Source organism: Melanerpes formicivorus, unplaced genomic scaffold, assembly GCF_026170545.1.
Source record: "Melanerpes formicivorus ecotype bairdi unplaced genomic scaffold, bMelFor1.0.p_v2 SCAF_425, whole genome shotgun sequence".
Classification (NCBI taxonomy): Eukaryota; Metazoa; Chordata; class Aves; order Piciformes; family Picidae; genus Melanerpes; species Melanerpes formicivorus.
The window spans coordinates 123,377-137,901 of record NW_027142777.1 but is presented as its reverse complement, the minus strand read 5'-3'; the positions used below and the strand labels follow the sequence as shown (position 1 = coordinate 137,901).

The 14,525-nt window shown below is 55.1% G+C and overlaps 1 protein-coding gene across 1 annotated transcript; it reads right to left on the bottom strand.

The window, feature by feature from the left end:
- Nucleotides 1–46: 46 nt before the first annotated feature.
- On the bottom strand, nucleotides 47–6,112 carry LOC137459854 (uncharacterized). The gene is made up of 12 exons (XM_068170566.1): nucleotides 6,081–6,112; nucleotides 5,841–5,990; nucleotides 5,484–5,642; nucleotides 5,296–5,337; nucleotides 4,885–4,975; nucleotides 4,733–4,786; nucleotides 4,540–4,606; nucleotides 4,076–4,251; nucleotides 3,637–3,765; nucleotides 3,384–3,439; nucleotides 3,177–3,297; nucleotides 47–1,161 (listed from the first exon to the last, which is right to left on the bottom strand). The coding sequence occupies exons 1-12, from the start codon at nucleotides 6,110–6,112 to the stop codon at nucleotides 1,069–1,071; spliced, it is 1,170 nt and encodes a 389-aa protein (XP_068026667.1). The 3' UTR covers nucleotides 47–1,068.
- Between the last annotated feature and the right edge of the window lie 8,413 nt (nucleotides 6,113–14,525).

Genomic DNA, 14,525 nt, shown 5'->3' with positions numbered 1-14,525 from the left:
TGATCTTGAAGGTCTCTTCCAACCTGGTTTGGTTTACAATAAATAAATGTTTTATTCTAAATAAAAGATACATGGCTGATGTAGCAAAGACCCTTTCAAACTCTGTGGGAAATAAAGTCTCCTCCTTTGTCGTGGTTGTTCGCTCCTCTTGGCGCCTCGTGCCGCCTCCCTTTCTCTGCCCCGCGCCGATGCCGCTCTTGCTCTGTGCCGGGCAAGTGCTGCGGATGCCTCTCCTCCCCTCAGGGTTCTTCCCTTGGGCAGGGGGATGGTGGGTGCCAAGCAGCCCCCTCCTTGCAGCCCCCAGCACAGGGAGGGACGAGGCCAGAGTTGCAGTGCAAGTTGCAACCGCCCTGCCGCCAGCAGCTGTGCCTGGCGCTGCCGGTGTGCGGCCGCTGGTTCCCATCACGGCCCTCAGCCTGGGATGCCACTTCTCCAGGGCTGCTACAACCTGAGACCACCACCAGCCTCTGCCTGCCCAGCCTGCCCATCTCGCACTTGCTTGTGCTCCTGAGCCTGCTGTTCAGTCTCCACTGCCTCTGCTGCTCCTGGCCTCGCATCTTTTGGCAGCTGCTGTGCCGCCGCTCCAGCAACTACCACAGCAGGGCTGCACCTGCTGCCCCATCTGCCACGTAGCAGCCTCACAGGGTAGCACCACTTCACCATCAGCTTCCTCCTCAAGGCCAATTTTGGTCACCATCAACATCCCCTGGGCCTTCACCTTCCTTGCTACTGCCTCCTTCCTTTCTAGAGCAACTCAACAGCTAGACCCTTAGAACCTTACCAACCAGAACCTTACCAACCGCCCACTAGAACCTTACCAACTGCCCAGAACCTTACCACCCAGAACCTTACCAACCACCCAGAACCTTACCAACCACCCAGAACCTTAACAACTAGAACCTTAACAACTCTAATAACTGCAACTGGAACAACTCCCACTAGAACCTTAACTAGAACTGTAACAACTGCTCTAAGTTGAGCAGCCCCTGTAACTCTACTGTAGCAACAAGAGCTCTAACCCCTGCAGCAGTAACTCCTAACTAAAGATGGAAAGCTAGAGAGAAAGAACTATTCTGAGCTCAGGAGAAGGTCCCACACGCTGCTCAAGTACACAGGAGCAAAGGCCACGTGACATTTCTGCAGGGATCTCTTCAGGCTGCCCTGAGAAAGATGGGAAGACAAAAAAGGACAAGGGTGAGGGGAGGACAAGCAGCCTGTGCTTTGGTGTGAGAGCCAGTGCCCATTCCCAGCACTCCTCTGCAGAATTCCTTCTAGCTGGGGATTAGGGATTGGGCCTGTCAGAGTTTAGGCTGTGGAACTTGAGGGAGCCTTTTGACTCCCAAGGGCTTTAGACTCAAGTGTTGGACAAACCTAGAGCCAGGCTGGGATCCAGCTGCACCAAGCATGGAGGAGAACACTGACCCCCAGGAAAAGCAAAGGGCATCTCGGCGATGCCCAGGGGCAGGACAAGGGGCACTGGGTGGAACTTGAGGCATAGGAAGAGCCATGGAAACATGAGGAAGGATGATTTGACTGGGAGGGTGACAGAGCACTAGAATGGCTGCCCAGGAGGGTTGTGGAGTCTCTCTCTCTGGATACTCAAAACCCACCTGGACACATTCCTGTGTGACCTACTCTAGGTGATCCTGCTCTGGCAGGAGGGTTGGACTGGCTGACTTCTCAAGGTTCCTTCTAGCCCCTAACATTCTGGGGTGCTCTGAAAGAAGAGCACTGGAACTCAACAAGTCTCTGCAAGTCACAGAAACCATTTCTTACTAGCTAGCTGGGGCAGAATGAGAAGGGAAACCCAAACTGTCCTTCATCTTTGTTACTGGCAGCTCCTTCCAGGTGTTCCTAATGATGCTCAGGAAGTCTTCATTTCAATTGCCTTATGCTTTACCTCCAAAACAGGAAGCAAAAGCAATGGCCAGCTCTCTAGGAGGCCTCTGCACTAGCTGACCACCCTCCCAGCAAAGAGATGCTTCCCACTATCCAGTCTGAATGTTGCCAGATGAAGCTTTGAACTGTTCCAAGTCCTGGCACTGGACAGCAGGGAGGAGGCATCTGCAGCTCCCTGGGGTCCTGCTGCAGCATCCTGCTCCATCCACTAACAAGTGCTGAAGGGAAACTGCCCATGCTGGGGTGGCATTTCCCTCCTGACACACATCCTCCCCCAGGGGTGGCATTTCCCTCCTGACCCACATCTTCCCCCAGGGGTGGCATTTCCCTCCTGACCCACATCTTCCCCCAGGGGTGGCATTTCCCTCCTGACACACATCTTCCCCCAGGGGTGGCATTTCCCTCCTGACCCACATCTTCCCCCAGGGGTGGCATTTCCCTCCTGACACACATGGTCTCCCAGGGGTGGCATTTCCCTCCTGACCCACATCTGCCCCCAGGGGTGGCATTTCCCTCCTGACACACATCTGCCCCCAGGGGTGGCATTTCCCTCCTGACACACATGGTCTCCCAGGAGTGGCATTTCCCTCCTGACACACATCTTCCCCCAGGGGTGGCATTTCCCTCCTGACCCACATCGTCCCCCAGAGGTGGCATTTCCCTCCTGACCCACATCTTCCCCCAGGGGTGGCATTTCCCTCCTGACACACATGGTCTCCCAGGGGTGGCATTTCCCTCCTGACCCACATCTGCCCCCAGGGGTGGCATTTCCCTCCTGACACACATCTGCCCCCAGGGGTGGCATTTCCCTCCTGACACACATGGTCTCCCAGGAGTGGCATTTCCCTCCTGACACACATCTTCCCCCAGGGGTGGCATTTCCCTCCTGACCCACATCTTCCCCCAGGGGTGGCATTTCCCTCCTGACACACATCCTCCCCCAGGGGTGACATTTCCCTCCTGACCCACATCTGCCCCCAGGGGTGGCATTTCCCTCCTGACCCACATCTGCCCCCAGGGGTGGCATTTCCCTCCTGACACACATCTGCCCCCAGGGGTGGCATTTCCCTCCTGACACACATCTTCCCCCAGGGGTGGCATTTCCCTCCTGACACATCTTCTCCCCAGGGCAGGCACATGCTTCCCCTCAGGGGCGATCTCTGTGCACCTCACAAATGTTTCCTCTACCCCCAGCAGATTTCAAAGGGGACAGCAGGGACTGTTACACAGCTGCCTCCTTCTTGCTCTGCTCTACCTGAGGCTGCTCAGTTTCTCACCTGGGGATCCCTTTCCAGCTTGTGCCTTTTGTTGTCGGGCTGGCTGTCCCTCTCCTCTGTACAGCTCAGCTTTCTCTTCCTGCAGGAGCAGTGCTGCATGTCCCCAGAAGCCTTGGGTAACCTTGCCATTCAAAAGCATTGTTAGACAGGTAAAGCCATCAGCACCTTGGAGCAGTTCTGCTCTCACTCAAAGCCAGCTCATTTTACCTTCTGTGCTCAGGTGAGCTCTTTGGTTCTTGGCTTGCAGGAGCCTCTGGAAGCACCTGCAATGGAAAGGGGCAAGTGAAGAGGCAGCAAGGACCTCCCTGCCCACTTGCTAGCTCAGAGGCAGATCCCCTCAGCCTTGCTCTGCACTGCTGCAGAGCTGCAGCTTGGAGAATGACCTTGCTTGCCCTCTGGCTGCACTCCCACCTTCTGAGGGGGAGCTGTTGTCCTCCTCTTCTTGGTGGACTTCACATACCTCTCCAGCTTCTACTCCTGGCCCCGCTGCTGCCACCTCCTCAGCCTCTGCAGCCTCCAGCCTGGTCACCTCCTCCTCTTCAAAGGCTTCCCCCTGATGGTCGCTGAGGAACTCCACCGGCTGTGGCACCTGCACACAGAGAGCCATCGGTTCCTACTTCGGTGCCTGCAGCTGGCTCAAACAGCCTTCCCCACTCCTAGCCCTGGCTTCTGCACACACAGCCGCAGCTCTGGGGCTGCTCTTCCTGGCACCTCTGCCACATGGCTTTGCTGAAGAGAGGAGGCAGCCAGGTCCCTCTCAAGAGCAGAGCTGGAGGGTGCTGCTCTCTGAGAGGAGGAGCCGGCTTTGTCCCCAGGCCACCCCCAGGCTCCCTCCGCTGGGGCCATCACCGCTCCACAGCAGCTGGGGGGCTGGGGACGCCCTGGCCAGGCTTGCTTACCTGGACGGGCTGAGGCAGCCTGCCATCCCGGCTGCACACAGCGGCCGAGGGCTGGCCAAAGAGGGGCGCTGAGCCGCCACAGCCTGATGGCCTGGGAGCTCCAGCGCTGGCAGCCGAGCTCTGTCGCCGAGAAAAGGGCCAGGGCAGCCCCAGCCTCCTCCTGCGCCTCCCACCTGCTGCCAGGCAAAAAAGAGAGAAAGGAGAGGTGGAGGACAAGCACCAAGCAAGTGCTCCTGCACCTTCTCAGCACTGGCCCCCAGCCCCCAGGGAAGGCCACAGCAGACTCCTTGTTGGGAACAGGGGGCCCTGGGGGCTCAGCTCGCTCCCACCCAATAGCGCTGGGGACAGAGCTGCTGCCCTCTAAGAAGGGCAACAGCAGCAGCAGCAGCCCCAGAGCAGCACAAGTGCTCGCCCATGAGAGGAGGAGAGAAGGGTCCTCCTGCCCCTCTCTTCTCCAAACTCACCATCCAAGCGGCCAGGTTCTCCTTGGCCACCAGTGGGGACAGGAGGCAGCTGCTGTTCTGTGCCAACCTGCAAGCAATGAGCTGTGCTCAGCCAGCAGCCCCACCGCACAAAGGGCTCACTGCCAGCTGCAGCAGCCCCTGGCCACGTGTGAGAGGTGGGCACAGCTGAGAGAGCAGCCCAAGCGCTCCTCACCTTTGCCTGGGCCGCAAGCAGCCTCTCCAGCCTCTCGCTGTGCAGTGTCAGGGGCTGTGCAAAGGGAAAAGAGCAGCAGGTGAGAAGCGATGCAGCTGATGCTGGGCTGCGGCAGCCTCTGGGGACAGAGTGCGGACAGGAGGGACACTCACAGCTCTCTGCCTGCTCAGCTCTTTCAGCAGCAGCTTGAGGGAGGGCAGCTGGGTGACCTGGGCTCCCTCTGCTCCTTCTGGTGGCCTGTGCCTGGGGAAGGGGCCAGAAAGAGCTGCGTGAGACACAAGCTGCCCCTTGGTTCTCCTCCCAGCCCTGGGAGCTCTTCCAAGCTGCCCTGAAGCTGGCTGGCACCAGCCGGCAGTGCTGAGAGTGGAGCTGGGCAGTTGTTGCCTGGACACAGCTGGGTAAAAGTTCTCCACCAGATCTGCCCACTCAGGAGCTGCTCCCAGCTGCGGTGGCAGCTCTCTGAAGAAGAGCTGCAGCATTGCCCCATGGTACGGCTGTACCTGGAGCTTCCCCCCGTGATGTGAGCATGAGCGCCCCAGGCTGCACTGCCAGGCACAGCTTACCCGCGCAGTGTGCTGACCCAGAGCTCCTTCACTGCCCGTGAGCTGCAGAAAGAGAGGAGAAACAGCCTCAGCGCCCAGGGCTCCCCAGGCTGAGGGCAGAGGCAGGCACTGGCACAGCTCCGCCCTGGGGGGCAGGACAGAGACTCTGCCGAGCGTGCCCTGCCGAGCGGCACGGCCCCCAGACTGACCCGAACGAGATGACACAGGAGCCAGAGGGCCAGATGAGGACAAGGGACTTGGTGGAACTGTCTTCCTCCCCCTCGGCAGTCTCTGATGGCTCCCCACCGCTCAGCACCATCAACCGGCCCAGGGCCAGGCCGAGCAGTGACCGCAGGACGCCGCCACGCCTGGAGAGAGGAGAGCCTGGGAGTGACCTGGAGCTGCCCGAGCCCTGGGGCTGCCCTCTGGAGCGCAGCTGCCACGGCTGCAGCCTTGAGCGCCTCCAGCACCAAGGGGCCAAAGCATGAGCTGCTGCTTGGCTGTCCCTGCCCTGGGGCCAGGCCCAGGGCCAGGGGAGAAAGGCAGCTGGGCTCCCCGAGTCTTACTTGGCCTTGGCGATGACCAAGGAGCCGGCGAAGAGGAGGAGCTCCCTTGTCTGCCTCTTACGGCCCCGGCTCAGCCGCACGGGCTGGCGGAGCAGCGGCTCGGGCTGGTGTGTGTCAGCTGGGCACTGCTGCTCGGGACAGGGCTCAAGCCTGCAGAGCAGATGGCACTGGGCATGAGAAAGGTGGCTGCTGCGGGTCCCAGTCGTGCCAACACGCCCCTGAGCCAGGGGTGAAGCGTACCTGGAGCGATGACAGCAGTTTAACTGACCCATCCTGCCGAGGCGAGGCTGAAAGGGCTCGGGAGAGAGCACAGCCGCCCTAGGGAGGCTGCCAATGCGCTCAGGGGGGTGATGGGTGGTGCTGCTGGGCAAGAGCTTGGCTCTGCCGGTGCCACTCCACTGCCGTCCCTGCAGGCACTGGGGCCGTTGCCAGGCAGCACTTGGCCAACATACCCCAACGGTCACACGGGGGGGGGAGGGGAGGGGGCAGGGGCAGCAGGAGGGGCACTGCTGGAGGGCTCTCCCCAGGATGCCCGTGGCTCTCTCATACTGCTCTCAGCAGCACTGAGCAGAGGAGAAGGGTCACCTTCATCCAGGTGCTCTGCCCAGGGCACCACTTGCTGCCTTTGGCCAAGGGCACCTTGCTGGCTCCTGCTGACCCCAGAGCCCCAGGGCTTTTGCTGCCACCCTGCTTTCCAGCAGCCTTCCCAAGCTGCTTTTGCTCACAAGTCTGGGTGGGTGTGACCCAGGATGCTTCATGCCAGTGCCAGTGCCACCCACAGTCAGTTCCACTCTCTCTGCACAGCTTTTCTGGCTGTTACTGCATTTCACATAGAATAGAATAAACCAGGTTGGAAGAGACCTTCAAGGTCATCCTGTCCAACCTATCATCCAACACCACCTAATCAACTAACCCATGGCACCAAGCACCCCATCAAGTCTCCTCCTGAACACCTCCAGGGATGGTGACTCCACCACCTCCCCAGGCAGCCCATTCCAATGGGCAATCACTCTCTCTGTAATTCTCTCTGGTTTGGGTCTTCCCTCCTGTCCTGCTACACTGCAGTAGGGTTGGTTAGCTTCCAGTCAGCAGGGACCTCCCCAGACTCCCAGCACCTTTGGCAGATGATTGAGAGGGGCTCTGCCATGACAGTTGCCAACTCCTTCAAGGCTCTGGGCTGAATCCCACCAGGCCTCATGCACTTAGGAACATTCAGTTGCTACTCCAGCTGCTCCCTTAGCATCTCAGAACTGTGGTGCTGTCACTAACAAACTCTTGAAGGCACCTTTGATAGCAGAGCAATGCTTTGTAACCCTCTGCTCTTGCCTTCTGTGTCAGAAGGCCTGCAGATCCCTGCCACAGCTTTCCCCAGGGCAGCCCTGGATGGCTGTGCCCAGAGAGCTTAGAAGGCACCACACAAACTCCCTCCAGTTACTCTGCCACCTGGGACACAGAAACCAACACAGCCTCATGTGAAGACTCTCACTTTTCTCACACCTGAACAGCCTTCTATGTGTGACACACTTTCACTCTGCACAAGCATGCCTCTCTGGAGGAGGTGCACATTGCTACACCAAAACTGCCAATGGCAGACAAGGGGCTGCTACCCCACTGCCATATTGCAGGCAAGTGCCCCACAGACCATGCCCCACCTTCATTTCACTTGCTCTCCTCTTCCACTAAAACCTCTACAAGTTTGCCATGGAGGCTCCTCAGGACTTCAGCTTTGACTATTTTATTGCCATTGCTGTTGGGTGTTGTGGAGATCTGAGGGCTCAGAGCCAGTTGCTCTTGAGCACTGTCAGGTTAAGGAGGGATGTGTTGAGTTGCTGGAACGAGTCCAGAGGAGGCCAACAAAGCTGGTGAGGGGTTTGGAGCACAGCCCTGTGAGGAGAGGCTGAGGGAGCTGGGGTTGCTTAGCCTGGAGAAGAGGAGGCTCAGGGGAGACCTTCTTGCTCTCTACAGCTACCTGAAGGGAGATTGTAGACAGGCAGAGGTTGGTCTCTTCTCCCAGGCAGCCAGCACCAGAACAAGAGGACACAGTCTCAGGCTGTGCCAGGGGAGGTTTAGGTTGGCTGTTAGGAGGAAGTTCTACACAGAGAGAGTGATTGCCCATTGGAATGGGCTGCCTGGGGAGGTGGTGGAGTCACCATCCCTGGAGGTGTTCAGGAGGAGACTTGATGGGGTGCTGGGTGCCATGGGTTAGCTGTTTGGGTGGTGTTGGATTGGTTGATGGGTTGGAGACGATGATCTTGAAGGTCTCTTCCAACCTGGTCTATTCTATTCTATTCTATTCTATTCTATTCTATTCTATTCTATTCTATTCTATTCTATTTCTATATTTAACACCTGATGGGCATCTCCTCATTCCACAATCCCTGCCTGGTCAAGCAGGGGAAATCTCACAGCTTCCCTGTGCCATGCAGCTACACATTCACCTATTTTCCAGTGGAGTAAGGTAGGCACCAGCAGCCAGCACTTCAGTAGTGACATGTGGCTCCATCCACATGCTTAGGAATCACAGCAACATTCAGGTTGGCAAAGACCCTCAGGATCACCAAGCCCAACCAATGACCCTGCCCCACAAAGCTCACCCCTAAACCATATCCCCAAGCACCAACCTTTAAAGCCATCCAGGGTGGGTGACTCAACCACCTCCCTAGGCAGCACATTCTGTAAAGATTCTTTTCCTAATGTCCCCTGTAAAAATCCCACAGCCCCTGGGCTCTGCTGGAGTCTCCTCCCAGCCCAGGTGTGGCCACTTTGCCCTCCCCACCCACTCCCCTATTTAATCCCCACCAGGAGAGGCAGCAGCCCCAAGCTGAGCCCATCTGGGCTGAGGATCCTCCTCTCCTCACTGGTGAGTGCCCCTGGGGCACACTGGGTGTTGGTGGTGGTGACTCCAAAGGCCGGGGGGCCTGGTGGCCCCCCGGCTGTTAGGGCCAGGATTGATGACTGCTCCAATATCATCCATGGGTGCTGGCTGGGGCTGAGCTCCTCTGTATGGTATCTTGGCTGGTGAGGGTCCTGCCCCCAGCTCTGGGATGGGTGTAAAAATAGTGGTGGGGGAGCAGGAGATGTTTAGACAGGGTGGAGGATGGCATAGAGTCAGCAGGAGCTGCCTTGGGGAGGTGAAAAGGATTGGTGGTGGAGGAGCAGGAGCTGCCTTGGGGAGGTGAAAAGGATTGGTGGTGGAGGAGCAGGAGCTGCCTTGGGGAGGTGAGAAGGATTGGTGGTGGAGGAGCAGGAGCTGCCTTGGGGAGGTGAAAAGGATTGGGGGTGGAGGAGCAGGAGCTGCCCTGGGGGGGTGAGAGTTTTAAATGAAATCATACAGCTGCTATTAACTCTCTATCCAGGTAGAAGATGCATGGTGTTGTGACCAAGGTTTGGAATGGGAGTTCAGATGAGGGCCATACTCCTGTCTCTGAGTCAGACTTTGACCAAGAGCTTTTCAATTCTAAGGGACAACTAGGACTGTCCCACCTCTCACTGAACATAAGGCTATGTCTAGTAAGGTTATCTCAAGTCTGGAATTACCTAAGATCCTGAAGTAAGTACTGAGCAACACTTTGTCTGTGCATCTGTCTTGTGACCACATGTCTTTCCCACATAGAAAAGTTACAGTTCCAGAGGTGAGGTCTCCAGTCAGTGTCTACTGACTGTCTAAATGCTGATGCAGCTAGGATGATCTCCTTCAAGGGAGTTCTCATGCTGTATCATATCTCTGTGGAAAAGAACCAACAATGACAGCAATTGGAGTCCTCACCAGTCTCCCACAGCCTCCTTGGTAGACAGGAAGGCCTGACTGAGAAAGGGCACTGGAAGCCTCCTGCCTCTCCCAGGGAAGGATTCTTCTGTAGGAATTATGGAAAGAAGCCATGAGCCTTCCCACAGGGGAAGCTTTGGGTGCAGTGCGAGAGTCTGCACAAAGCACTGCAGAGATGCTGGGCTGTGAGTCTAGAAGAGATGTGACATTTATTCTGTTCTGGTTTGCTATCATCTCTCCAGCAGCCCAACAAGGAGGAGGTACAAATCCTGTTTGATCTTACTGCAGCCAATTCTACCTCAGCTCTGGAACAGAAACAACATCTCACCCTGGTCTTCAGAACAACACAACCCAATGTTGAGAGCTGTAGATGAAAAGCTGTGTGTTAGATCTAGGTAGCTGTTAATAATCCATGAGTTCCACACACAGGCTGGCACACAGCCCATCTGGAAGCAAGAATTGAGGCAACAAGCTTACAAGTAGTAGTGAAACTCTCTCTCATGCCTAACATTCATCTTCCTAGAGGGAGAGCATGCTGGGAGTGGGGAAGAGGCACAGGGAAATGGAGGGAAAGACAAGAGAAGTTTGATGGAAGAGGCTGAACTGGATGAACGAAGACATTAAATCAGAAAGGAGTATCCCATTTACTTTCTGATGCTGTGTGAATGGCTGAACCAGAGCCCACACATTCTCTTGCAGATTGCCACGGGGATTCTACCTATGAGGACAGACTGAAGGAGTTGGGGCTGTTCAGTCTGGAGAAGAGAAGGCTCCCAGGTGACCTCATTGTGGCCTTCCAGGATCTGAAGGGGGCTACAGGAAGGCTGGGGAGGGACTGCTCAGGATCTCAGGGAGTGATAGGACTAGGGGGAATGGAATGAAGCTGGAGGTGGGGAGATTGAGGCTGGAGGTGAGGAGGAAGTTCTTCCCCATGAGAGTGGTGAAGCCCTGGAATGGGTTGTCCAGGGAGGTGGTTGAGGCCCCAGCCCTGGAGGTGTTTAAGCCCAGGCTGGCTGAGGCTGTGGCCAGGCTGATGTAGTGTGGGGTGTCCCTGCCCATGGCAGGGGGGTTGGAACTAGATGATCCTTGTGGTCCCTTCCAACCCTGACTGATACTATGATACCTCTCTATGCCCCTCAGGTCATGAGTGACCATGTACTGACCCCTGACAGACTCCAGCAAGCCTACAACCTCCCTCACCACTTGGGTCCATGTGACTGCTGCATATTGCATGCTGCCTTCCCTTCCTTTTTGTCTTAACTTCAGCAATCTGTGCCTCTCTCTAAATGCTTCCTATCACCTTTTATATCTCTGCACAGCCTCCCTTGCACTGCCCATCAGCCACCAGTTTGCCTGCTCTCTGTGGCAGAGGCTGAAGCTGCTGTTGCACAGAAGTCCTTCCAAGATCCTGGGGAACTGGAAGCTCAGATGGGTACATTCTGAGAGAGTCATTCTTCCCCACTGCTAGGGAAGATACATTAGAGGAAAAGATGCAGTCATGCATATTGTGCTCTTAAAACCCTGCTGGTCTTTCTGCAAGTAGAATCTAAAAGAACAGTCAGGAGAGCAAATGAAGAGAAGACAAAGTGCCAGTACACAGGAATCAGCCCCATTCTAAGACAGCTACTTGCAAAGAACTCAAGGAACCAACACAAACTTTATCTTTGCCTCTATGCTTCAGTTTTTAGATTGAGTACTTCAAGATTCCCTTAAAGGAGAAGGGAATTGTCTCTGGAATTTGGCAGTAGACCTAAAGTGGGCACAGTTAACATCTTAATTAAGATGTTAATGCTGTGTGGCAATCATGTCAGTGTTTGCTACAAGTTTCCTCCAACCTGGAGAAAAATCAGCTGAATGCAGCCCAGTTTGCTACCTACATACTCACATGGGGATCTTGCAAATCAGTAGGTGCCTTTTACACCATGTGTTGTTTGGTGCAGTGATTGGAGCCTCTTTCTTGAAGGTCATGCTCTTGGTAGCAGCAGCAGCAGCATTCTGGGCTTGGGAATAAACCAGGTGCAATCAGTGTGGGGTGTCCCTGCCCATGGCAGGAGGGTTGGGACCAGATGATCTTTGGGGTCCCTTCCAACTCTGACTGATACTATGATAGGATAAGGTGCTGCTTCTTCCCACTGGCTGCATCACAAGTCCCTTGGTCAGCAGCTCAAAAGTGAGATGTGGCACTGAACTGTTTTTTCATATCAGAAAGCAGTAATCAGAGTAAGAAAATCCAAAGAATGCTTTGGAAAGGATGTACACAAGATCCTACCAATATACTGAAAGGGTTCCCAAAGTCTGGAACAGGCTGCCCAGGGAAATGGAATAGAATAGAATTAACCAGGTTGGAAAAGACCTTTGAGACCATAGAGTCCAACCTATCACCCAGCACCATCTAATCAACTACACCATGGCACCAAGCACCCCATCCAGTCTCTTCCTAAACACCTCCAGGGATGGTGACTCCACCACCTCCCTGGGCAGCACATTCCAATGGCCAATCACTCTGTGAATTACAATGGTTGTGTCACCATCCCTGGATGCATTTCAAAGCTAGCTAGGTGTGGTGCTGGAGATTATGGCACAGTAGTAACCCTGGTAGAGTTAGATCATGGCTGGACCTGATGAGCTTAGAGTTCTTTTCCACCTGTAGTGATTCTGTGGGTCACTCTGTCAGCACTTGCCATGGTTTAGCTGATAGTGTTGGATGAGAGGTTGGACTCAATGATCTCAAAGGTCTCTTCCAACCTGGTTAATTCTATTCTGTTTGACACTTGTTCACGTGGGATTGATTCTAAGCTCTTTGAGGGAAGGCATCTCAGCTCCCTCCAGACTGTGTATTTACCTACTTCATGTATTTACCTACACATGCTTCAAAGGAAGCATGAAGCCCCTTGGAGAAATGCAGCTTCTGTTCATCCTCTACCTGAAAAAAATAAGTCTGCTTTTCTCAGCAGTCTTTTTAGCTCCCCTAGAAGTAAAGCCACTGTTTGTCCAAGCAGGCTGAAACCCAGCAGCTGAACTCTTGTGAGCCATGTGCAGACAAATCCCATAACCCCAAAGTGCTTCCTCCCAGTGCAGGATGCTGTTAATTTTAGTCACACATTCATTAACCTCCTGTCAGCTAGGAACAGTTAAGAGATCAAAGCACTGCCCTAGTGACTGATAAGAAGAGAAACACATGTAACAAAAGGCAACAAAGAAATCAAACTATTGATTAAGGAGCATAAACCCAAGTGCCCTGGGTACTTTTTTTCCCCCTCTCTCTTTAAAAATGAGTTTTTTTCATTCTACATGGGAGACTTCTTTCACCAAGGATGTGATCAGCTGGCTGGTAACAGCATAGCACAAAGGAAAGCAACAGGAAAAATGTACTCTCTGGGTCTTAGCAACTTAGAATAGAATAGAATAAACCAAACCAGGTTGGAAGAAACCTTTAAGATCATTGTGTCCAACCCATCAACCAATCCAACCCACCTAAACAACTAACCCATGGCACCAAGCACCCCATCAAGTCTCCTCCTCAACACCTCCAGGGATGGTGACTCCACCACCTCCCCAGGCAGCCCATTCCAATGGGCAATCACTCTCTCTGTGTAGAACTTCTTCCTAACATCCAACCTGAACCTCCCCTGGTGCAGCCTGAGACTGTGTCCTCTTGTTCTGGTGCTGGCTGCCTGGGAGAAGAGACCAACCTCTGCCTGTCTACAACCTCCCTTCAGGTAGTTGTAGAGAGCAAGAAGGTCACCCCTCAGTCTCCTCTTCTCCAGGCTAAGCAACCCCAGCTCCCTCAGCCTCTCCTCACAGGGCTGTGCTCCAAACCCCTCCCCAGCTTTGTTGCCCTTCTCTGGACACCTTCCAGCAACTCAACCTCCTTCCTAAACTGAGGAGCCCAGAACTGGACACAGGACTCAAGGTGTGGCCTAACCAGCGCTGTGTCCAGGGGCACAATGACCTCCCTGCTCCTGCTGGCCACACTGTTCCTGATGCAGGCCAGGATGCCATTGGCCCTCCTGGCTGCCTGGGCACACTGCAGGCTCATGTTCAGCCTACCATCGACCTGCACCCCCAGGTCCCTCTCTGCCTGGCTGCTCTCAGCCACTCTGACCCCAGCCTGTAGCACTGCCTGGGGTTGTTGTGGCCAATGTGCAGCACCTGGCACTTGGATGTGTTCAATCTCCTGCCCTTGGCCTCTGCCCATCTGTCCAGCCTGTCCAGGTCCCTCTGCAGAGCCAGACCTTACTTGAAGAAGGTATTTCCAGTGGAGCAAGCACAAGGCTTTTCACAAGAGACACCCATGGCTATGATCTCCTCAGAACCCAGGCCAACTCCCCCTTATCTCTACGAGCCAGCAGCACTGTGCTTGTGATAGATTTCAGGCATAAACATGCTTCAGCCATTCTGCCCCTGGACTCAGCAATGGTTGGGTCACACTTTGAGTCCTGTGGCCTGTTCTGGGCTCCTCAATTTAAGGATATTGAGACACTTGAATGTGTCCAGAGAAGGGCAACAAAGCTGGGGAGGGGTCTGGAGCACAGCCCTGTGAGGAGAGGCTGAGGGAGCTGGGGTTGCTTAGCCTGGAGAAGAGGAGGCTCAGGGGAGACCTTCTTGCTCTCTCCAACTCCCTGAAGGGAGGTTGTAGCCAGGCAGAGGTTGGTCTCTTCTCCCAAGGCAGCCAGCACCAGAACAAGAGGACACAGTCTCAAGCTGTGCCAGGGAAGTTTAGGCTGGAGGTGAGGAGAAAGTTCTTCCCAGCAAGAGAGATTGGCCATTGGGATGTGCTGCCCAGGGAGGTGGTGGAGTCCCCATGCCTGGAGGTGTTTAGGGAGAGCCTGGCTGAGGCACTTGGTGCCATGGTTTAGGTGATGAGATGGTGTTGGGTGACAGGATGGACCTGATGATCCCTGAGGTCTTTTCCAGCT

What these genes read in the sequence shown, in the direction of transcription:
- LOC137459854 (XM_068170566.1), bottom strand. Translation starts at nt 6,112, where the DNA reads ATGGGTCAGTTAAACTGCTGTCATCGCTCCAG. An exon ending in GGCTGCCTCAGCCCGTCCAG is followed by an intron (nt 3,766 to 4,075) that starts GTAAGCAAGCCT and finishes CTCTGTGTGCAG; the next exon opens with GTGCCACAGCCGGTGGAGTT. An exon ending in CAGGAGTAGAAGCTGGAGAG is followed by an intron (nt 3,440 to 3,636) that starts GTATGTGAAGTC and finishes TTTCCATTGCAG; the next exon opens with GTGCTTCCAGAGGCTCCTGC.